General features: G+C 45.1%; 1 protein-coding gene across 1 annotated transcript; it reads left to right on the top strand.

Annotated features, from left to right (window-relative positions):
* Positions 1 to 879: 879 nt before the first annotated feature.
* LOC119167638 (cystatin-1) lies at positions 880 to 16,755 on the top strand. The gene is made up of 3 exons (XM_037419145.2): positions 880 to 1,195; positions 3,950 to 4,057; positions 16,530 to 16,755. Exons 1-3 carry the CDS (start codon positions 998 to 1,000, stop codon positions 16,611 to 16,613), a joined length of 390 nt encoding a protein of 129 aa, XP_037275042.2. The 5' UTR covers positions 880 to 997; the 3' UTR covers positions 16,614 to 16,755.
* The last annotated feature ends 8,969 nt before the right edge of the window (positions 16,756 to 25,724 follow it).

Genomic DNA, 25,724 nt, shown 5'->3' on the forward strand with positions numbered 1-25,724 from the left:
CCGATTGACGTTGAGGTATATTCTGGTTGAGTGAAGCGATGATCTTTCTAAACGTATGTTGTCTTGTATTGAGAGAGCATGTGCTAAGCAGCCACTGGGACGGCAGAGTAGTACATGCTGTATTGAACCCATGACACTCAGGTCATCACCCCACAGGGGTGATGACCTGAGTGTCATGGGTTCTATAGAGTACGCGGCCATAACATTTCTATGGAGAAGAGGGCCATAGGCTCGTGCACTCGGATGTATACGGGCACGTCACAGAAGTACAGATGATCGAAATTTTAGGAGCTCCCCAATACAGCGTGCTTCGAATTCTCTTCGCTCTTTTGGTACGTGAAACAACTGATATTACTTTTGTTATTACTATCGCATTACGGTTGAATTAGGCGTATCCGAACAGGACGAGCCTTTCCACAGTAGTCTAGTGGCTAAGGTACTCGGCTGCTGACCCGCAGGTCGCAATATCGAATCCCGGCTGTGGCGGCTGCATTTTCGGTCGAGGAGAGAATGCTGTATACGTAGGCATGTGTGCTCCTATTGGGGTGCACGTTAAAAAACCCCTGGTGGTCTAAATTTTTGGAGCCTCCTATTATGGTGTCTCTCATATTTATACGGTGATTTGGGGATGTTAAACCCCACCTATCAATCAATCCGAACAGCGCAAGCCAAAACGGAACTGAGAAAAAGAAAATAGCATGCTCATCCAGTTTGCTGTCATGTGCGCGTGAAACCTTTTCTATAAGCTCGTTATCTTGGTGACCCAGACGAACAATAGTATCTTATCTCTGCGCCGTGAAATATGCCTGCCACAGCACATTTTTCTTCCATATCATGGACCAGCTTCTGAAAACAGAATAATATGTCATCTGTGGGTGGGCCCTCGAGCAGGCCATGCTATAAAATAAAGCGCACAATGTTTTGATGCTTCAGATACGGCTAACGACGTTCAGACGAGTTCCTCAGAAACTCTTTTACCTTACAGCCCAGTTCAGACATGAAGGGGACGGCTGTATGTTTTCTCCTAACCGCAATCACCACACACTGCGCCGCAAGCCTTATAGGTGGCTGGACTGAGCAGAATCCGTCGAGTGATTCAAAGTATTTGCAACTCGCGCATTTTGCGATTGCTCAACAGACAACTGGTCTGACTAACTACCACACAGTCCTGAGGCTGCTGAAAGTGGAGACACAGGTGAGAGATATTTCTGACTACTCTAGAAGTCAATGAAATTTTTTTGTTTGTTTGATCAAAGTGCGCACCAGATTTCTCCGTTTTGGCTGCTTAAAAGGAGACTGTTGCTCCCACTACACTATTCTGGCCTTGACATTTTATACTAATATTCTCTAAGTTTAGCTGGCAAAGCATTCCTGGTTGGGAGTATTGAAAAGTACCTCGAAAATTACTTCATTTGATAAATACAAAAGACTGGTTCCCTGAATTACTAAATTCATGAAAATCATACCAATAGATCCATCCATACTAAGAATCTGTGACACGGTGTGACTGCAGTGCACTGAGTTACCAAATTAAAAGCATAATTTTCCTAATGAAAAAATTATCTTGACAGATTACACATTTTTTTTCTCAATTACGTATTATTTCTTCCCATAAGCCACGCTTAAATAGGATCGAATGGGCAACCGACTTTAATACTGAGATGTTTTTTTTTTCATTTTTATTTGAAGGCTAATTTCTTTTATATTTCTTATATGCAAAAATACGTTGGTAACTGTTCCCTGCGCCAAATATATATGATAGCCTCTTATGACAATTACCCTGTTCCGAAAGTTTGAAGCACATAAATAGCGAAAAACGAACCAATAAGAGTTGGACAAGGTTTTTTTTTTTTGTCTGAAATTAACGATATAGTTCCCTGTTGAGACCAGCTTCTTACAACGTGAACTCTACTGTCTTATTTCCTATGTCAAGGATAGCCTACCGGGTTGATTTAGATGCAGCAGTTTGTTTTTATTCCTTTGCGACAGTATTATAGGCATGGTTCCAAACGCCTAATACTGGTAACCTCATGAAGTAATTTCTACTTATATATACAACAACAAATGTAACGAAAACGAACAAGCAATGTGAAACATGATAATTCAGAAGGCGTAAAACTACATAATAAGAACATGTGCTTCAAGATATTCTTTATAATCTCTGGAAGATATTTTTTATAATCTCTGGACAACATCTTGTCTGTGCACCATGTAGCACTTTCAGTACATGGTGCAGTGCAGCTTCGTTTCTTTATTATACAAAAAGTCTTTTATTGCATGACAACGCGCAAGCAACACGCATCGAGAAATGACCAAAACTGCTACTCATTTTTATGGCTTGCGCAGAATTGAGATAGAAGATTGATTCTACTTATACTTGTAGCACAAACTGCCCTCTAGGCATATGCTCAACAAAGTAAATCTCGCTAATAACAACATGAGCACTGTATAGTGTCTCATTTATTGTTGCTTGTCCTTCTAAAAATTGTAATGGATAATCGTCTTAAAGAACACTGATGTAGTAAATTGTCAATCGTATCGATAGTAATCCTTTCTATATGAAAGCCAAAAATGTTTGAGCTGCTTGGATACCGGCTGTAACTAAGAAATATATAATTCGCGCAAAGCTGAAAACATTAAGGGCAGCATAAATATCTAATTAAATAATCAAATATGAGTCACGGTCATTATGAAACCACATAGAAAACTTGAGAAACTTTCGACAACCAAAACAAAAAGAAAAAAGCGGCGCATTTTACTGGTAGTATAGCGGTATGAACCGAAGTTCCATACCGGGGCTGCGACACCCATGGTCTGGAGTTGTACAGGCCTAACTCTGTCTTCTTCGCCGCCTCCGTGCAACAGTCCTATGACCAGGTTGGCCAAACGACCTCGTAGAATACATTTGCGTTCCATTTCCCCACTCGCTGTCGGCATACACGGAGTGATTTTGAGTATGTACTTTTGAAACCGTGAATTTAGGTCCTACGTTTTGACATAAAAATATATCACTGGAAGACAGGCATTTATTACGTGATCTGCATTCGGATTGGAGCATTTTCTCGTGTACAATTTCGACACAAATGAGACATGCAATTTTGAAGGTGTGCTGATGCAGGAAGTATTAGATCATTTAGGGTCCTGAAGCTACCTAGGTTTAACAATATTTGTTGGTGCTCTAAACAGGATGGAAAATGACAATTAACGGGCCTGATTTCAGATCCAATGGTAGTATTGCAAATGTACATGAAGAGAACTTCTTCTCGCCTAGTCGGCATTGCGCACTCCATGAAATATTTATGATATGTGGGGTTTACCGTCCCAGAACCACCAAATGATCTAAGAAACTCCGTTGTGAAGGGCTCCGTAAATTTCGACCACTTGGGATTCTTTAGCATGCACGCTAATCCGAGCACATGAGCCTATAGCATTTTCACCTCCATCAAAATGAAGCAGCCGCAGCAGGATCGGCATGACATTATGCCAGTTAAAAAAGTCACACGCACGAGTTGTGTTCGTGCCTTTCCGTTACGTGAGCGTGTTCTAGCGGCAGAATGTCATACTAGTGTAGATGTGTTCTCATCGCTGACTGCCTTCGCTGATGATGTGTAGGGCGCCTGTATTGGTTGCATATTTCGTTTAAACCATGATTGCCCGAGAGTATCTGAGTTCGGTTCCTGTGGAAAACGCGTTTTCTTAAGTGTGTGCATCTGAGTGTGTTGCGACTTGGGCAGCCTAATGCTATTGGACGAATATTTCGCAAGTCGATTCTCGCCATTAGTGAATTGATTAGGCTGAAAATAAATTGTGGTCCACATACCCGCTTTACATGAGCCGTGGTGGGTAGGTATGCGCCATAGCTGGTTGGATTAATTCAGCCCATGTGCAGCTCAAATGATAGTAATTGTCAGCCGGCAACGCTTCACCATCCCTTGATTTCCCGCAACAGGTTGTCGATGGATTGAAGTACAAGGTGATATTCGAGACAGCTCCATCCAACTGTGCCATTGCTGATGGCCCGTACTCGAGCGAGCTGTGCAAGCCCACAACTAATCAGGTAATAAATATTCAGTGTTATCGGCACATAAACGCTAGTTACATTCGCCTTTGTCTAGGACCTCTTGGACAATGAAATGATTCGACAAAGGAAACTTTCATTGCCTGAAGGTAACATTTTGTCCTGCGGAACCTATGACTGTAAAAAAACTTTTTGCTCATTACGATGTTTTACCTTGCGCAATATTCCCTACCAAGGACAGAGTAAAAAAGAATACAATAGATTTTTCGCAGTACAAGCATAACCGGCAACATTAAAAATGACTTAAATTTAGTATTTAAAAAATTTCGAGATCCCACGTAGGGTGCATATCGATGATATGTGAAGCAAGAATGAGTAGAGTTTGTCACTTTAAAATTAAAAAAAAACGTTATAAGGCGGACGTAAATTATGCCATACATAACTTTGACGTCATGATTATTACGTTTGGACACGTGATTTGCCTTCGTCATCTATTCACGTCACTTGATACCAAATTTAGTATATGTTGAGCTAGTTAAACGTTCGCGAGCGTGCTATGAGCGTAGCATGTAGTGAAGTTTTACATGACAAGCGTGTCATGGTTATCAAGTTTGGAAGTGTCATTTACTTTTGTCTATTCACGTAATACCAAATTTGGTATATGCGTAGCTAGCGAAATGGTCACAAGCGCATCACGAAAGGCTAAATATACTTCGACGTAACGTTGACGCGCGCGCACGCTGGGCCCAGTTGCGCTGGGCTAGCAAAACGCGAGTACTCCATATTATGACGCCTGGCAGGACTGGCACGACCAGCGTCCGTCGGTGCGGCCCAGCGCGAAATTCGGCACGCTGCATTCCGTGCCGGCATTTCGCACCCAGACAGCACTGCGTCTGCCTTTCTACGTCACGGAGGGACGCCGGGTGCGCTCAAACGCGCATGCGTCAAGGCAACATAGCCCTGCATGGCATCACCGGCGTTACGCAATAAATCGAATGCCGGTGCGAACACACGCCGGGTCACGTCGAAGTGTGTTGGCGCCTTGAGTGTGGAATGTAGTCTTGTTCTTGCATGATGCGAATCTCATGATTATCACGTTTGCCACAGTCATATACTTTCGTCATCCATTACGTCTTGCAATACCAAACTTGGTATATGTGAAGCTAGCAAAACGGCGGCTAGCGCATCATGAGCGTGGTATGTATTCATGTTTTATGACACGAGTCTGATGATTATCACGTTTGCACTAGTCACATGCTTTCGTCATCCATTCACGTCCCGCATTTCCCAAATTTTGTATAAGTGAAGCTAGCGATACGACCACGAGCACGTCAAAAGTGAGGCATGTAGTCATGTAATTACATGACACGCGTCCTATGATTATCATATTTGCACCAGTGACATACCTTTGTCATCCATTCTCGTCCCGTAAGAGCAAATTTGTTATGTGCGAAGCTAGCAAAACGGCCTCCAGCACATCATGAGCATGCAATGTAGTCATGTGATAACATGACACGCATGTTATTATTATCATGTTTACATCAGTCACAAACCTTCATCATTCATTCACGTCACGTATTACCTAATTTGGCATAAGTGAAGCAAGCGAAACGACTGCGAGCACACCATGAGCGTATGACGTAGTCATGATTATTATGATATTACATAACATGCATGACATTATTTTCATGTTAGGGCCTGTCACCTATGTTCGCCATGCAGTCCTCATTATCATCATCATCAGCCTGACTACGTCCACTGCAGGACAAAGGCCTCTCCCGTGTTCCGCCAGTTAACCCAGTCCTGTGCTTGCTGCTGCCAATTAATACCCGCAAACTTCTTAATCTCCTTTGCCCACCTAACCATCTGTCTCCCCCTAACCCGCTTACCTTCTCTGGGAATCCAGTTAGTTACCATTATTGACCAGCGGTTATCCTGTCTACGCGCTACATGCCCGGCCCATGTCCATTTCCTCTTCTTGATTTCAGCTACGATATCCTTCACCCCCGTTTGTTCCCTAATCCACTCTGCTCTCTTCTTGTCTCTTAAGGTTACACCTACCATTTTTCTTCCCATTGCTTACTGCGCCGTCCTCAATTTAAGCTGAACCCTCTTTGTTAGTCTCCAGGTTTCTGCTTTATAGCTAAGTACCGGCAAGATACCTTTCTTTTCAGGGATAGTGGCAATCTACCTGTCAAAACTTGAGAGTGCTTGCCAAGTGTGCTCCACCCCATTCTTATTCTTCTAGTTACTTCAATCTCGTGGTTTGGATCCGCAGTTATTACCTGCCCTAAGTAGACATAGTCTTTTACAACTTGAAGTGCAGTATTACCTATCTAGAAGAGCTGCTCTTTTCCGAGGTTGTTTCCGAGGCCATGCAGTCATGTCATGCCATACCAGTTTTGCAACATGTCATGCGAACGAAACCACTACAAGCGCAGCCAGACCTCAAAATGTAAATCCTGAAATTCATGACATACATGTTGTAATTTTCATGTTATGACTATTCAGTATTGCTCGTCATGCAGTTATGTCATGCCATACGAAACCATTCTCGAAACCATTCTCGAAACAACCAGGAGAGCTAAAAGTCATAAGCGGATAGATAGATAGATAGATAGATAGATAGATAGATAGATAGATAGATAGATAGATAGATAGATAGATAGATAGATACGTTTAACGTCGCCGAAGTTCGCTAAGAAAGGCTTCACGTTTAATATATACACCTCTATTTTCGCTAAGCTACTCGATTCTCGAACAATGCCCCAGAGTGGGTGTGATTCATAAACTTAAGATCTGCATTTACAGCATCTGTTCCTTTGTCTTTTTCCTTATATATTTATAGTTTGTGTCCTTTCTGCAATAATACTAAAGGGATTGGAAGTATGTACTAAATAGGTAAATAAGTATACAAATAATTAAATAAATAAATAACCAGCGGCACTTGTAGTAGCAGGAAACACTTTCTCCAAGCGATGTTTCACTCGTCGCTTGGCTTATAGATGGCGCTGACTGACACTCCTACTTCTAAACTCACATATAAACCCAAAAAAAAGTGGATGGAGGGAAGGCTGCTGTGGGAGCTCAGTGGTTAGAGCATCGAACGCCTTATTCGAAGGTCGTAGGTTCGATTCCTGCTCACGGCTGGTTATTTTTTCACCCACTTTTATTTCTTATTTACATTCCATTGGTTCTAATAACTTTCCCTGTACATTCCTTGGCATTACTGTCTGTTAGATCTCATTGATATTGTGTCAAAAACACAAAAAAACGAGCCCTTAGGTATACACTTCTTTCCCATATATATATATATATATATATATATATATATATATATATATATATATATATATATATATATATATATATGCCCATAGCTAAGTACCGGCATAACTTCCTGCTCACGGCTAGTTATTTTTTCATCCACTTTTCTTTCTTCTTTCTTTTTATTTACATTCTATTGGTTCTATTAACTTCCCCTGTACATTCCTTGGCATTACTGTCTGTTAGATCTCATTAATATTGTGTTAAAACACGGAAAACGAGCCCTTAGGTATACACTTCTTTCCCTTATATATATATATATATATATATATATATATATATAAAAGGTAAACGGGCGTATACTTAAGTGCTCGTTTTTCGTGTTTACACAATATTATTGAGATCTAACAGATAACAGACAATAACGCCAAGGAATGCATAGCAGAAGTTATTAGGCCAGTTGTAATGTAAATGAGAAGAAAGAAAAGTGAGAGTGTCAGTCAGCGTACGCTGACGGCACTCCCACTTTTAAATTGACATAGATACCCAATAAAGTGGCTGGAGGGATAGCTGTTGTGGTAGCTCAGTGGTAGAGCATCGAACGTTATATTCGAAGCTCGCAGGTTTGGATCCTGCCCACGGCAAGTTATCTTTTCACCCAATTTTCTTTCTTCCTATTTACATTACAATTGGCCTAATAACTTCCCCTGTACCTTCCTTGGCATTATTGTGCGTTAGATCTCATTATTGCTGCGTACATACGAAAAACGAGCCCTTAAGTATACACCTGTTTCTCTTATTCATTGACGAGGGTCTCGTTCTGGCAGACATGGTGCCTTTAGGTTGTATACGAGGGACGATTGGTCAGCTGCCACTTAGTAATAAGTTCATGTGCTACGTGACGGCAAACAGGCTCATAAAGAGTGTTCCACACTCACCGCCATGGCTACTTGTTACACTGACTGACACTCCCACATTTAAACTTACATAGATACCCAATAAAGTGACTGGGGAGATAGCTGTCGTGGTAGCTCAGTGCTAGAGCATCTAACGCGTAATTCGAAGGTCACAGGTTCGGATCCTGCCCAGGGCAAGTTATCTTTTCACCCACTTTTCTTTCTTCTCATTTACATTACCATTCGCCTAATAACTTCTCCTATACCTTTCTTGGCATTTTTGTCTGTTAGATTTCATTATATATATATATATATATATATATATATATATATATATATATATATATATATATATATATATATATATATATATATATAGTGGGAGTAATAATTCATTGGGCCAGTTAGTCTTCGTGAAGGTTTGGGATATGGCACAACGGGAGCGTTGTCAACAAGGATAAATATATTTATTTCCTAACAGTTTCGGGAGGGGACCTCCCTTCATCAGGGGATGAGTTATATAACTCATCCCCTGATGAAGGGAGGTCCCCTCCCGAAACTGTTGGGAAATAAATATATTTATCCTTGTTGACAACGCTCCCGTTGTGCCATATCCCATACCTATATATATATATATATATATATATATATATATATATATATATATATATATATATATATATATATATATTTATATATATATTATATGTATATATAGAAATCGGCTTGAGCGGACAACCGTACGAAAAATTTTATTACTCCTACGTGTCGGCCGCGGTCCTGCCTGACGAAGGCCGAACCCCGGCCGAAACGTAGGAGTAATAAAAGTTTTCGTACGGTTGTCCTCTCAGGCCGATTTCTATATATCACTGGATTCACAGAAGACACTCGCTAGATTGATATATATATATATAGTCATGTAGAATCTCCGTAAGCGGTCACAACGTGCTTTATTTCGACGTTTCGGCCTAGAGTCTGGCCTTCATCAGGATACTGCAATCATCAGCAATCCTGATGAAGGCCAGACTCTAGACCGAAACGTCGAAATAAACCACGTTGTGACCGCTCACGGAGAATCTACTTGACTATATGCAACGCTACGGCCACTCAACCAGCATGTCTGCCTATATATATATATATATATATATATATATATATATATTGTAAGACGCTAGCAGCGTTGGAGTCTCGACGGCGTTTATTAGGCCGAATCGCCTGATTAACCCTTCGAACGACGACGACGTTTTTCGTGATGGTGATTATATACAGATGAAGAAGATGAAGGTCAAACGTTGTCAATATTGTGCTTACACTAATTTCCCCCTCGCGTGGAAGCAGCCAATTAGGCCGCTGTTTATGACCGTGATGTACGGCGCACGAATGGTTTTAAGCGCGACACGTGAACAACCTTCGTACCACGAAAACGGCCGTCGGAAGGCATGACAACAGGGGTTACTCGATAGTTAACAGGAGACGTCTGCTCGACTATAGCGTAGGGGCCGTTGAAACGTGAGTGAAACTTGTCACACAGGCCGGGAACCCGTGTCGGGGTCCACAACAGTACTTCGTCTCCAGTATTGAAGTGAACTACATGGTGGCGCCATCGTAGCGAGTCTTCCGCTCTTCTCGGCTTGCCTGTGTATTGAGGTGGGCGCGTTGGCGACAATCGGCCAGGTGGAGAATAAGTGCTTCCTCGATGACGATGACGAGTTCTCAGGGACGTCAAAAAAAGAGATGTCGAGCGGAGATGTTGGTTGACGGCCATAGACGAGAAAGAATGGGCCGTGGTGCGCTGCGTAGCGGTATTGCACGCAAAAGTCACGAATGGCAGGATGGTATCCCAGTTTGTGTGGTCGGCGTTGATATACATAGATATCATGTCGGTCAAAGTTCGATTGAAGCGCTCTGTGAGGCCGTTAGTCTGGGGATGGTAGCTGGATGTCGTCTTATGAATCGTATTACATGCGTGGAGGACTTATTCGAGTAGTTTCGAGAGAAATGCCTTGCCGCGATTGCTCAATAAGATGCGTGGTGCACCATGTCTTAGAAAGATTGCCTCCAGCAAAATGTTGCAATGTCCTCTGCTGATCCTGAAGGAAGTGCAGCTGTTTCGGCGTACCTTGTTAAGTGGTCAACTGCTGTGACAATCCAGTGCTTGCCGCTAGCTGATATTGGTAGCGGTCCGTAGAGGTCAATTCCAATGACATCGAAGGAAGCGTCAGGACACGGAAGAGGTTGTAGATGACCGGCCGGGGAGGAAGTGGGTCGCTTGCGGCATTGGCATAGCGAGCAAGACGCAATATATTGCGCTACGCAGTTGGAAAGGCCAGGCCAGGCAAAACGACTGCAGATGCGTTCTTAGTTTTTTGAAAACCGAGATGGCTAGCCTTGGGGTCATCGTGTAACGCCTCTAAAATCTGCGCCCTTAGGGAACGAGGAGCAACAGGAACCCAGCGCTGTCCTTCGAGGTAGAAGACAAAGCGGTAAAGGATTGTTTTCGGTCTTGAAGTTCCGCAGCTGTCGATGGGCGCGAGCGTTGGGAGGACGAGAGGAGCCTTGAAGGCACTGCATTATAGAGCGACAGTAAGTGTCGCTGCGTTGGTGGGATTTAAACGTGTCGTTGTTGAAGGTAGAAAGAAAATCGACAACGGTGAGTGAATGAACTGACGGAGACACTTTGATGGGTTCACTCACAGTTGGCGACAGGCCAGGAGGGCCTGATGAGGATTGTAAACGACAGCGGCTAAGGGCATCGGCATCGCTGTGTTTCTTGCCGGATTTGTAGATAACGTCAAACTCGTATTCTTGGAGACGAAGTATCCAGCGACCGAGACGTCCAGACAAATTCTTCGACGTCGACAGCCAGCACAAAGCGTGGTTGACAGTGACGACGGTAAAGTGGCGGCCGTGAAGATATGGTCGAAACTTCTGGATGGCCCAGACAACGGCGAGACACTCCTGCTCGGCGATGGTGTAGTTTTTGTCTGCTGCTTTGAGGGTGCGACTTGCGTATGCGATCACACGTTCGTCATAACGCTCTGTTCGTTGCAGAAGTACAGCGCCGAGTCCATGTCCGCTGGCATCAGTATGGAGGAGAGTGGGTGCGGCGTTATCGAAATGACAAAGCACTGGCTCAGACGTGAGGGCACGTTTCAAGATGTCAAAAGCCATTTGGCATTCGTCCGACCATGCGTATGACACTCCCGAAGAAAGGAGTTGGTGAAGTGGCGCAGCAATGGTGGCGAAAGCTCGTATAAAGCGCCGGAAGTACGACGTAAGGCCAACAATGCTTCGGAGCTCTTTGACGCGTTGAGGCACCGGGAAGTGAAGAATGGCGGTAATCTTGTCGGGATCAGGTCGGATGCCATCTTTGCTGACGAGATGTCCGAGTACTTTAATACTTTTGCTTGCAAAGTGGCACTTCTTGGTGTTGAGCTGAAGGCCAGCAGCTGCGAGACACGTCAGAACTTCATCCAGGCGCTGCAAGTGCTGTTCGAATGTTGAAGAAAATATGACAATTTTGTCAAGCTAACATAGGCATGTTTCACTTAAGGCCCCGCAGTACAGTGTCTCTCAGTCGTTCAAACGTTGCTGGCGCATTTCAGAGGCCGAAAGGCATGACGTTAAATTCGTAAAGCCCATCGGGTGTGGCAAAGGCAGTTTTTTCCTTGTCATCCTCGTGCATTGCAATTGGCCAATAACCGAAGCGCAGGTCAAGGCTCGAAAAATATTCCGCTCCTTGTTAGGAATCTAAGGCATCATCAATGCGAGGCATGAGATATAAGTCTTTTCTGGTTACTTTGTTTAATGCGCGGTAGTCAATGCAGAATCGCACCGAACCGTCTTTTTCTCTTACGAAAACGACAGGTGCCGACCAAGGGCTTGAGGAGGGGTGGATGATGTTTTGCTTGAGCATATCAGCAACGTGCTTGTCGATGATCTCGCGTTCGCTGGAAGAAACACGGTATGGTCGACGATGGACAATAGAAGTTCCGTCGGTGTGTATTTGATGAGCCACCGCAGAAGTCTGGGTTACAGCAGTGGAATGTACGTCGAAAGAAAATTTGTGCTTAGACAACAACGCCAGTAGTTCGTCTGCTTGCGGGGGAGTGAGATCCGTGCTGATGGTATGGACGAGAGCCGTAGTGGGTTGAGCATCTGTTGGTATTGAACGTGATTCCACCAGACTGGTATCCGAAGCCACTACAGGGATAGGTTGTGTGTCCCCGCTGGAAACTACAACAGTGCCCTTGGTCAGCAGAATCGGCTCATTGGTGACATTCATTACTGCGAGAAATGCGGTGCCGTTGGAGAAGCGGACAAGACTCGATGAAAGTGCAATCCCTCTGGATAGACAGCGGGCTGGTGGACTGACTAGGACGTCACCGTGGTCAATGGAGTCAGACATAACCGTGATAACGTGCTCGTGGTTATGTGGCACAAGGAAGTCATGAGCTGTTAATTGCCGGTCACGTGATAATTTCGGGGAAATATCATCCGTCTCTCGCATATGTATGAGTCGTTGTCGACAAGAGAAGGAAGCAGCAGCATCAGAAAGTCCCATCCTAAAATAAGCATAAAATCACAAGAATCCAGCACGTCAAACTGAATATGATGCCGGATCCCATCAATGAAAACTCTAACGGTGCACTGTGCTGATGGCCGTATCTGCGAGTCATTTGCGCTACGTAAGAGAGTGCCAGTATAAGGTGTGGTAATCTTACGTAGACGAGTACACAAATCCGCATGAGTAACAGAAATAGCAGCCCCCGTGTCCACCGATGCCTGAACTAGTACCCTTTCCGCATACACTAATAACAAGTTCGCTGGGCCCTCTGGAGGTCTTGGTGTTTGTTCGAGCGATGCAGCTTTCCCTCCAAAAACTGCACCAGCTAGTTTTCCTAGTTGTAGTCAGAAGTAGGTACAGCCGGTCTCAGAGGAGATGTTGAGCGTCGTAGAGGTGAAGGGGACCAGCGGCGTCCGGGGTAGCAGGGACGAGGTGCGGCGAGTGGAAAAGTCGGAGAGAAGGAACGTGTCGTAGGGCGTCGCTGGTACTGCTTCGCGGATGGCTCTGAATCCCTTTCGTAAACATCGTAGCCCCGGCGTTCGTCCTGTTGGCGCTTGCGGCAAAATCATGAAATATGGCCCCGAATGCCACAATAGTAACATATTGGGCGAGGCGAGCGCCACGGGGCGTAGTGTGCTGGAGCTGTCACAGGCGCTGGTACTGGCGCTGGGACAGGCGAGTGTGGTGCAAATGCTGCTACGTTGGACTGCGCAGGAACAGGATGCGCGTGCTGAACGAAGGCAGGTGGCATGGCAGCGACTTGCGCATACGTCATGGGTGGTGTTGGTGGCGCTGTAGTGTTCGATGGGAAAGTGCCAGCCATGGATGAGAGCTCCTCTTTGATGATGTCGCACAGACCAGCAGATTGAGAGTGAGGCCGAGGGGCGGGTGCACATGACAACCCTTGCGCTTGAAGTTCCTCGTGAATCAGAGTGCGAATCAGCGCACGAAAATCTGCATCCGAGGAAGGCCAACTGTCACTGGCGTCTGGGTAGTCTGGGTGCAATCGAATGGCTTGGAGTTCATCAAGATGCTGACATGTTGTGGTGACGTCCTCAACGGTGGTGGGGTTTTTAACAGCCAGAGCTTTAAACTCGACATGGCCTATCCCTTTGATGATGTGGCGAACACGATCAGCTTCTGTCATCGCCGAGTTCACGCGGTGGCAAAGGGCAAGGACGTCTTCAATGTACGAAGTGTACGTTTCCCGGGAGGTTGGACACGCCCATCGAGCTGTCGTTTCGAAACTTCGGAATGGATGTTCGGTTTTCCAAAAATCTTACGGACTTGTTGAGCAAAAGTACGCCAATCCGGGAATCCGGGAATTCGCGACATCGGACAGATAGAAGGCGATGTGACGAAGTTTTTGAGGCTCATTCCATTGGTTATAAACACTGGTCATATCGTATTCTTTCAGCCATATCTCGACGTCGTCGCGTGGAAGACCACAGAAGATGGGTGAGTCGCGCTGCCGGGCGTTGATGATCCACGCAGGAATGGTTTGTTGGACAGGGATGCTGGATGTTCCGGGCAGCGGTTCTTGAGCCATGACAGCGGACAGGGGAAGCAAGCAGCGACCCGAACGAAGCTCCAGGGGAACTTGACGTCGGAGAGGACTTGGGGATCAAAGCACTTCCACCACTCCGTAAGACAGTAGCAGCGTTGGAGTCTCGACGGCTTTTATTAGGCCGAATTGCCTGATCAACCCATCAAACGACGACGACGTTTTTCGTGATGGTGATTATATACAGATGAAGAAGATGTAGGTCAAACGTTGTCGATATTGTGCTTACAATATATATATATATATATATATATATATATATATATATATACATATTTAGAGAGAGAGAGAGAGAGAGAGAGAGAGAGAAGTAAAGGCTCGTCGTTTTTTCGTGTTTGACAAAATAATATTGAGATGTCACAACAATAGCGCCAACGAAAGTATTTAGGGGAAGTTATTAGACGTAATCGTAATGTAAATATGAATAAAGAAAGGTGGGTCGAAGAAATTTTGGCATGGCCAGACACCGAACCTGCGAACTTCGATCAACGCTTTCGGTGCTCTAGCAAGTGAACTACCACGGCGACAATCGCCCTTGCCCCTTGGTTGGGTATATATGTGAATTAAACGTGGAAGTGTCAGTCAACACCACCTGTAGACACTTCAGCAAGTGTGGCTCACTCTTTATGAGCCTGTTTGGCGTCACGTAGCACGTGAACCAATTACGAGCTGTCAGCTGACCAATAGTCTTTAGTATACCTCCTAAAAGCACCAAGTCTGCTAGTATGATGATATGTGGGTTTTAACATCCCAAAACCACCATATGAATATGAGAGACGCCATAGTGGAGGGCTCCGGAAATGTCGACCACCTGGGGTTCTTAGACGTGCACCCAAATCTGAGCACACGGGCCTACAACACTTCCACCTCCATCGGAAATGCAGCCGCCACAGCCGGCAATCGAACCCGTGACCTGCAAATTAGCAGCAGAGTACCTTAGCCACTAGACCACCGCGGCGGGGCCAAGTCTGCCAGTAGGAGACCACCGTTAATAAACCAAACAAATAAGTGTGTACTTAAGGGCTCGTTTTTCCGTATTTGACACAATATCAATGAGATGTAACAGACATTAATTCCAAGGAAAGTATAGGGGAGGTTCTTAGACCGAATTTTAAGGTAATTGTGAAGAAAAAAAAGTTGGTGAAAAGATGACTTGCCGCGGCCAGAAACCTGCACTTGGTGTTGATCGAAGGTCGCAGCTTCTGTTTCTGCCCACGGCAAGTTGTCTTTTTACACAGTTTTCTTTCTTCACGTTTACATTACCATTTCATCTAACTACTTCGATACTTTTCTTGGCATTATTGTCTGCTGGATCTCTTATATATATATATATATATATATATATATATATATATATATATATAGTCAAGTAGAATGTCCGATCTTACGTATGCTATGCCAACCGTTACTCGAAATAATCATGCCCTAAACCTCGCCCCTTTTCACGCACACACCAATCTATTCAAATTTAGCGTTTTTTCTAGAACCATAGAACAATGGAATTTACTTCCGGGTGAGATTAGGAGTGCACCGATAAATCAATTCCTGCCTTCTCTTAGAAGTCGTATCTAACCAATAGTTCCTTGCTTTGTTCTATTAATATGTACGCCCCGCAGTGCCCATTCGTTGGATGTTTCTTTTTGTACTGAATGGAATGGCCATGTATATTGTATTTTGTTCGTGTGTTATTTTGTAGTGTGTTCCCGGAAGTGGTACTTTTGTAATTCTCTGCTCTGTTTATTTTTCCACCCACTCTTGCCAGAGCCCTTAATGGGCTGCAGTATGTGAATAAAAAAAACGGTCCAAATGTTCACCGTCAGTATAAAAACGCCGCTTGATTGCTATATATTTTCAACAGCATAGAGATTGCGCTTAGAGTCTCATTGTTTTGAGCTGAAACAGACCTTATGCCATTCGTTGAACATAGGTCGAACTTCAGGCCCATGTCTGTGCTGATGAATAGCCAATCATGCAATTATTTTTCTCGGCAACGACTGGTCGATTGCACAACGTAGCGGCTAGGTGTTCAACGGAGTTCATACGCACAATGTGCTGTTTTAAGCAGGGCAAGATTCCGTATATGGGGGGGACCAGCTAACCTGTGAACTAAAGAATTACTTTAAGTACTCTTTACGCGGAGCGCAAAACCCATGAACCGCACTAGTTTCTTCATTTCGCCAATTGCGTCTGGTCTATATTATGACGATCTTCTTACAGGCGTCTGCAGCTTGCACTGCAATAATCTACGAGCGTCCATGGGACAAATACATGGAACTGACGTCGTTCAGGTGCCACAAGTAATGCACATGGACTCCCAAGGACTATGAAGTTGTCTACACGAAAAGCGGGACTTATCTACACTCAAGAAAGTCTCGAATTGAAGCTGCTCTTATTGCGCTTTTTAAGCGAAAATTCAATTAAACTTTTTTATTAGAACAGCGTTCTTGCATTGGACAATGGCCCTCAATGCTTTAGTTAGCCACATTACCACATCTCAAAGCCGAAAGGCATCGGCACTCTAGCTCATATCTGTCATGTACATATAAAAGTAGGGGATTTTTTTGTGTGTGTGATAAGTCTATGAAGAAATTTTTCTCTATAACCGCGCATTTATTTCCTTTTATACAAGCGATGTGTTGAGGACTCTTCGGAATGGGCAAAGCGTATCTTGGGCAACTTTTCAGAATAAATATGTCTTAAAAAAGGAACATATGTGAAAAGTAATGTGACAATGTTCTTGTAGCAAGATCACAGGATTATGCGGACATTATTTGCGCGAAGAATGAATATAATAGGTCAGTTATTTACAGTGAATGAGCAAAAGCTTACCAACAATCAATAGCACAGATTTAGAACTATCTTATTTGTTATTTTTGGCGCTGGAATGCAGCGTAATTTTGAGCACTTTACGTGGGTCGTATTATTGTTATGTAGTGCATGCTTTATATCACAAAGTGCTTTAAACCAACTAGCCAAGCAACGTATTTTATTAAAGGAGATTATCCCTCTGATTAGTGAGGTCCTGCATCTAATAAAGCAGCCCTGCCGGTGAGGTTATTACGGCTGCCTGTTTTTTCACCGCCTGCGTGTGCTAGTAATTTTCGAGACAAAGGCACAAGAGAATGAGAAAAATTGATACAGGAGAACTGAGGGTCTTCGTGTTCAAATTTCAAAACTGAAGCCAATGACAAGAAATTTTACTTTCCGGATTTCGCCCTGGTGCTGACATTATTTACGAGTTCTAATCACCACGTATCTCACATAGCGGCATACCAGAAACCTCGTCTCATGGAGTCTTTTTGATAGCTTACCACCGCTCTTGCTGATGGCGTTGTTATCATTACTGGCACGAACGGCGAGCATTTGCTCATAGACACCGTTATCATACACCGTGCTGTGCACACAAACAGAAATCTATCACCTTCAGCTCTTGTGACAGAGCGATGCCCTTCATTTCCCGCCGTATGACGACGAGCTACTGCGCCTTTACCTTCGGAAAAGCACCGGCATCTTAAGATCAACGCCGCTGCCTTCTCTAACGAGATTGTGCTAATTGGGGAGAGGATAGAAAGAGTTCCCTCTGAAAGAGTATACTGCGTGTCATGCTGTAAACTGGACTGTCTAAGTCTTCCCGTGAACCATGTGTTGTGGTACTTTAACGATAATCCGTTGTGTGTTATACAGAGCGATTAAGAAGAATGCTCCGTTATTTTGTTGTGGTTGCGCTGGTTAGAAAAAGATTATTAGGCCACTTAGGCATGGCTCAAGGTAAGAAAACATATGAATTTAAACAAAGTCAAACCAAAGCCTAATCTGTTGTGTACAAACAGGAACATTGTAAGGTTTGAAGACTTTACAGGTGTACTGCAGTTGGGCATAACCTCAAGCTTTGTTCATGGAAATATTGCTGTTGCAACCACTTATTTCAACTGAAGGCTTAAACGCTGTTAGTGTTTCGAAATTTTCCGGGAAGCGTGCCAGGCTCCGCGACACTATCAGCAGCATGTTTGCAATTCTTCAGCACAATAACATTCTCACTCTCAATGAGGGTACTTTCACTCAATACGCCGGTGGACCACATCACGACAAACATTGGCTATTGTTGTGAGCTCATAAAAGCTCACATTGCAAAAGTATCTCATGCAATCCGCCACCCAAAACAGAGCACCAGGCTCTCCCCGTGTGCCATCATAAAAAAGAATTCAATACGGGCTCTGTGTCTGTAAACGAAGTATGTTCAGCATTGACATGACAGAACGCTATATATTGCATAAAAGCAGATTAAGAGGCACGCGAACGTTTTTTTTACGCAAGTAGTCTTTTTCTATTTGCAAGGAGCTTTCTTTCTGTATTAGCTCGTTGTGAGGCTACATAAATATTTTACGCATGAAAGTCCCAAAAAAGACCGTTTTCCTGACCACTTTCACAACGTCAAGAAGTACACTCGAGGACAACGTTCTTCCTTGTTTGTATTGTACTGGCCTTCGTAAACTTTCGAGTGATCCGCTGTACGAGGATGGAGTCATAAACGTGTTTCGCGACTCACTGTTTGGATTATGTTTTCCTGTACTCAGTTTCAAAATAGGTGTACGTCACGTGATCATTGACCAAATAATCCAAAACATCTTTTCAGACTCATGATAGCACTTGAGCAACGTTCACACGGCACATGTTCCCAGTGTTTTGCGATAGCTGGTCAGCATCTTGAAAACCCACGTCGCACCGAGTGATTAGTGCTAAGTTTTCATTCCAATAAATAAAAGAGATGGCAAGAAACTTTTGAGAAATGAACCACTTTACGTAGAAACCCTGGCTCGACAATTTTCTCGAACAGCCTCATGAACTCTCTGAACATGCTCATCGGTTAAAACGGATGTCCTTTCTGTCTACATTTAAGAAAACGTCTTTGCTTCCTACTACAAATTTTTCATAGCACTAAAACTTCTTGCTCTCCCTCGCAAAAATAGCGCCGCATTTATTGTTCATCGTCATTGAGTTTCAGCCTCACTGCACCCAAATGCATGACGAAATGGAATCTCAGTACCCTCCTCACACTTGCAGTAGGCCATAATATGCGAGGCACGTTCACATGCCTTCTGTACGCTCAGGTTCAGCTCCGAATGAAGTAATCCGAGCTCATCACATAGTAAGATAAACTGTAGATATGGGACAACTTATGTGGGCGATGTATCATCGAATATTTGCTCTGGTTTTTATCTGGCAGACAACGAAAGCTTGACAGAAAATAGACCTCGCATACTGTCCTGCAAAGCACACCTCGAATCTAAATATTCAACCCCTTACAATTTTGGACTCTCGTAGCAGTTGGGTTAGCTTTACATTTATCAAATTTACTATGCTGTGACGTTAGTCCGTGAAAGACGTATAACACAGGCTCTAACAAGAATATCACCCGTCAACTGTCTTGCACGGTATGAATTACATGACACGTACTGACTGGGTGTAATAGTAGTCGTTTAATTAACTGATATAAACAAAAATTGGTTTGACATGAAAAGACTCTATGAGCAATATAAATACCTGGCAACGCAAAAATCAAGTATCATGTTCGTAGCTCAAAGCAGTAATAACTGTGGCAGTTGTAAGTTTCATCTCATCCTGTGTTTACCTATGCGTTCTTTTTTAGAACCATTCTGAACAGCAGGCTGTTGTCGAACTGTGAGATTTGTCAGTTCGCGCTCACTCTGTGTATGTTCTTGAGTTTTTGTTTTGTTTTTCTTTGTGCCTGAGCAGTGCGTGTGATATGCCGAGTTGTTTTCTGTTCATTGTGTGATATTCCAATACATCGCCATCAGACTCGCTGCTTCGTTTCTTTGTTGAAACTGTGAATTTCCTAATAACCCAACGTTATTAAGGTAGTGAACTGTTTTCTTGGTTCCTTGCATCGCCACTAGCATCTACCTGACGCAGTGTATTTTGAACATCTCACGAACCTTTAAGATTCAAGTGGACGTAATGCATACACAGGTACCTGGGTAAAAGATTAGAGTGTCTTGTCAGATTCTAGTGATCATGAACAATGCCACGACCGAAAGACTATAATATATTGAAAAAATGAAGCAATGAAGCCTCCATGTGACCATTTCGGAGGCCGCATTCATACGCACTCTCCGGTGCCCATTCTCTGGTGTAGAACACCTTAAAAAAATAAGTGAGTTGTAGCACACACGCCCATATGATAATTCACGAGACGAGGAACGCTGGTTCGCTAGTGGTGTCAATAATCAAAGGAACGCCATCATCCTACCTGCGCGCAATGGTCGCGTGGTGTCTGTCTACCTACACGTCGGTCTAGTGCACGAAATCACAGTTCCCCTTTCGGCTCCTACAAAATGGGATGTGGAGTCAAACGTCACTTATGGTACTACATTCAGTGGGTCGTTTTCTAGTGCTCAGGTGGCCTTGAAATTTTTCGCAGAAGAGAAACTGAGCATTGGTAGCACAATAGGCATACTATTGACCCAATGTACCGTAAAAATCCAGGCAAATAACTTGCATAGCTGCATCTTGTCGTATATCTGTAAAGCTGGTTTCACTGGGCTAGTTGGTAAAACACAGTAAAAGGCAAAAGCAGCGCAAATTAGAAGAGACGAACGAAGAAAAACCAGAAGCGATATGCACAGTAAAATCATTGCTTTTCAACTCAGCCACAACTCTCATGTGACCACCCTATTGTGCCATTAGGTTTTACTCCTTATCCCAATACCTTAGGGTCTTGGAAACAACTTCATCTCACGTTCTCCTTCTTTGGTGGCCGAATCAGTTGTTTGGATGTTTATTACTGCAGATAATTAGATGTATAACAAATGACACTGGAACTGTTTGAATGAAACGTGCGAAATTGGCAATAAACTTTAAGCGAATGAACACTTTGCTGATCACGTTATGTTTATAAAGTATCTTACAGTTTGGCGGCTTTGAAAACATTTTAAGCACTTGGGAGTTGATAGACCTGTGATTCAGAGCTCCCTGGAATTCTCATATTTCACTGCCATTGAAGTGCGGTTGTCTGAACCGTTAATTAAGCTCACGTTCTAGAAACTAGAAGGGTGATGACAAAGAAACTGAAGAAAGAAAAGAAGACAGTCAAATTAGGAGTGATGTGTGGTTTTTCCCTTTGTTTACCGCTAAGCAGCACGGCCATTCGTCTGCGGGTGGTAAGCAGCAGTTTTGCGGTGAACAACGTTGCGCTCTTCGAGAATGGCTTCAGCGATTAAGACAGGAAGACACGGCCTCGGTCACTGAGCCGTTCCTGGGGTGGACCGTGTCGCAGAATGAATCGTCGGAGCAGAAAGGAGGCCACATCACTCGCTGTAGCCGCGGGAAGAGCGGCCGTTTCGGCGTATCGCGTGAGGTGGTCCACAGCGACAATGGCCCATCGGTTACCAGCCGACGTTAGTGGAAGTGGCTCATACAAATCAATGCCAACGCGCCCAAAGGGCCTGGCAGGGCAAGGTAGAGGTTGCAGACCTACCGGCGACAGGTGCGTTGAAGCTTTGCGGCGCTGACAATCTATGCAGGAGTGAATGAATTTCTGCACGTAGCGGTACATGCCGCGCCATAAGTACAGTTGGCGAATGCGGTGGTAAGTCTTCGATAACCCGGAGTGCGCACATTGCAGATCAGAATGAAAGAATTCGCATATGTCAGAGCGCAGACTGCGAGGTATGACTAGTAGCCACTGGCGGCCGTCACCGTTGTAATTGCGCCTGTGTAGGATGTCGTCGCGAAGGGCGAAATGGTGGTTTTGACGACACAACGTGCGAGTAGATGGAGTGGATGGATCAGTCAGCAAGTCTATCAGTGAGGCAATTCATTGATCTTTGCGCTGCTCAGTAGCAATGGTATGAATGCTAATCGAAGAAATGGCAAGGTGAGACGCTGAGTTGTTGGCATTGTCATCAGGCAAGGGAGAGCGCGACAGGGCGTCGGCGTCAGCATGTTGCCTTTCATCGCGGTACAGCACGCGGATGCCATAGTTTTGCAGGTGAAGTGCCCACCGGGCGAGACGGCCTGAGGGATTTTTCAATGACGACAACCAGCATAGTGCATGATGATCGGTGACGACATCAAATGGGCGACCATACAAATAAGGTCGGAACTTTGCAAGGGCCCAGACAATTGCCAAACATTCTTTCTCGGTGACTGTGTAATTAGTCTCGGCTTTAGTAAGCGTACGGCTTGCATACACCACGACATATTCCGGGAACCCTGGTTTGCGCTGCGCAAGGACAGCGCCGAGGCTGACACCACTGGCATCCGTGTGTACCTCTGTAGGGGCCATAAGGTCGTAGTGGTGGAGTATGGGAGGCGACGTCAGTAAACGACGGAGCTTTGTGAATGCGTCGTCACACTGTGATGACTGTGATGTTATTGGGGCAGGACCGCTCCAGAAAGAATAAGACAGCACGCCAGTGCACAAACACACGTCCAACTTCTATTGTACCCTTCACACATGGACAATCCACACATTACGAAGATCCTAACAAAAACACGCGGCTAAACTAAATGAATAAGTAGAACGTTCGGCCTACAGTTCAGGTCGTCGGGGTAGTAGCCTGGGCCGTCGTTGATGCCCCGTCGGCACCATTCAGTGGCGAAGTCGACGTTGTGCGGCGTCGTCACCTGCAGTGACGAGGTCGGGAGACGCAGGGTCGCCGCGTCGAACTCCAGTGGCTCAGCGCCACTGTCGACGAACTGGAGCCGACGACATACGTGTTCCGGCGGCAGGGAGTTGTGCCCTTGAGCACCTGCAGTCCGCCTCGGAAACCTACGCCAGCCCTCCTGGAACAGCGGGACAAGGACAGGTTCAGGAACCTGGCGCCAGCTCTCCACGACCAGCGGGACAAGGACAGGTTCAGGAACCTGGCGCCAGCTCTCCTAGACCGGTCGTCTAGCGGAGGCTGAGCTGTCCACTCGGCTGGTACGAGTGTCGCGACGTGGCCTGGGTCGTACCTATGGGCCAGACGCCCAACGAGGTAGTCCTGCCTCGAACGACGTACCTCGCGCACTGCCGAAGGCACGGGTCACGCACCCTCGAGGCCGCGCCTCACGAGCTGTCGTCTTCCTCGTAGGCACCGCACGGCACATACACGCACCCATCACATCCTCTTCGCCACCGCACGGCACACTATTGTCGGTTTTTTAGTTTCTGTTTCGCGTCCGCGCAGCACATATTATGACATCACCCCCTTTTCCGAGAAAGTTGTTTGCAACTATTCTACTACAAGGGCGCGGGGCGAACGAATGGTCACTGCACTGCACGGTCACTGCACGGTCCCTGCACTGCATTGCCTTAGGGGTCGCATGTACATAGTAGCAGAATGTTCACAGAAGGCTGCTTACAGTTTGGTTGGAAAACTACCGTACAAGTAGGGTTGCTATGTCGCAACTAGGAGTCAACTATTCACGACTGAGGGCTAGTAGTATTACGAACCACGTTGCTACCTAAACGGCAGTTATGCGCGACTCAAGTAGTCGGCTCCAACATTGTCACAACCTTTGATGTAATGAACTGTGAATGAGTACTCCTGCATAAGGAGACTCCACCTCAACACTCTGTTGTTCACGTGTTTGGCGGAATTTAAATACTGTAATGGTTGGTGGTCTGACTGAATGACAAAAGGTTTGCCATAGAGGTAAATATGAAATTTTTGCACTGCCCAAACAAGTGCAAGGCATTCCCGTTCTATTGTTGAATAGTGGGTTTCTCGGGGCAATAAATTACGACTTGCGTAAGCAACTGGATGCAGCACCTGGCCCTTTCCCATCTGGAGCAATACTGCGCCCAGGCTTGTATTGGAGGCATCCGTACGAAGAACGAACTCCTTCGAGAGGTCGGGAGCAAGGAGGATGGGAGCATCACCGAGCTTCTTCTTGAGGGCCGTAAACGCTTCCTTTTGATGTGCGCCCCATGAAACAGTGTGGCTTTGTCCCTTTCTTGTAAGGTCCGTCAGCGGCTTGGTCAGTTCGGCGTAGTTAGGTATAAACTTCCTGTAATAGCCGGTCAAGCCAAGAAACGACTGCACTGCTTTCTTGGTTGTAGGTCGTTTTGCGGCAAGAATCTTGTCTAGCGTTTTGAGAAGCGGTTCAACTGTAGTCTCCCATATTCGATGTCCCAAGAAGGATATGCTTCTTCGTATTTTTTGAGCATGTTGATATGAAAAATCTTGTTTTTCCCAAACACATCGATGACGTAGTCGACATCATTTTTCCGTTCGATGACTTGGAACGGCCCTTTCCACTGCATTAACAGCTTGTTGGAGTCAGTCGGGAGCAGAATTAAAACCTTGTTGCCTGGGCATAATTTTCTAGGGCGACTTTTCCTGTCATAATAGGTTTTCTGCTTCACACGAGCCTTCTCCAGCTGTTCATGGGCTATCTTGCAAGTCTCCTCTAGGCGATTGCGCAAATCAAAGACGTAGGTGTAAGTCGTCCGCGTTTCTGCGTCTAGCCCCTCATTTGTCCACAGTTCTCTCAGCACGGTTAGCGGTCCTCGGACGTGGCGGCCGTAAATGAGCTGAAACGGAGAGAACCCGAGGCTTGTCTGTGGAACTTCCCTATATGCAAAGAGTAGCGGAGCTAGGTACCTGTCCCAAGATCGAGGTCTCTCTTGGCACATTCTCTTTAGCATTGTCTTCAGGGTGCCATTAAATTTCTCCACGAGACCGTTCGCCATCGCATGATATGGGGTTGTCTTTAACATCTTCACGGAGAGAAGCCTGCTAACCTCGTTCATTAATTCTGAGGTAAAACTTGCCCCTTGGTCGGTGACGATTTCCTTTGGCAAGCCGATGCGGGAAAAAATCTCGATGAGTGCTTCCGCAATGTGAACTGCATCGATTGCGGGCAATGCTACAGCGTCAGGGTAGCGAGTCGCAAAATCGATAAGTGTCAGAACATATCGGTTCCCACGGTCCGATCTTGGTGAAAATGGGCCGATTAAATCAACCGCGACCCTTTCAAAAGGTGTCCGGATAAGAGGCATGTTGCCTAGTGGTGCGACTCCAACTTTTTCTTTAGGGGTAGTTCTCTGGCACTTGTCGCAAGACTTGACAAAGCGCTTTACGTCTCCATTCAGGTCAGGCCAATAAAATTCTTCTAGGACACGATCAGTAGTTCTTTTGATGCCTTGGTGTCCCGCCATGATACTGCCATGAGCAATGTCCAGTATGCCTACCCGGAACGCTTTCGGAGTGACCAGCTGTTTAAACGTCCTGCCAGTGGCAAGGCGGTAGCGCCGATAAAGCAATCCTTTATCTTCGATGAAATCGTAACAGTGGCCCTTTCCTGATTTGAACTCTTTATTCACTTTAGCAAAGACAGCTTTGAGTGTCGGGTCATTTCGCTGTTCCTCGACGAGTTGGGCTCTGGTAACGTCAGGTAAGAGCG

This window comes from Rhipicephalus microplus, chromosome 6 (assembly GCF_043290135.1).
Source record: "Rhipicephalus microplus isolate Deutch F79 chromosome 6, USDA_Rmic, whole genome shotgun sequence".
NCBI lineage: Eukaryota > Metazoa > Arthropoda > Arachnida > Ixodida > Ixodidae > Rhipicephalus > Rhipicephalus microplus.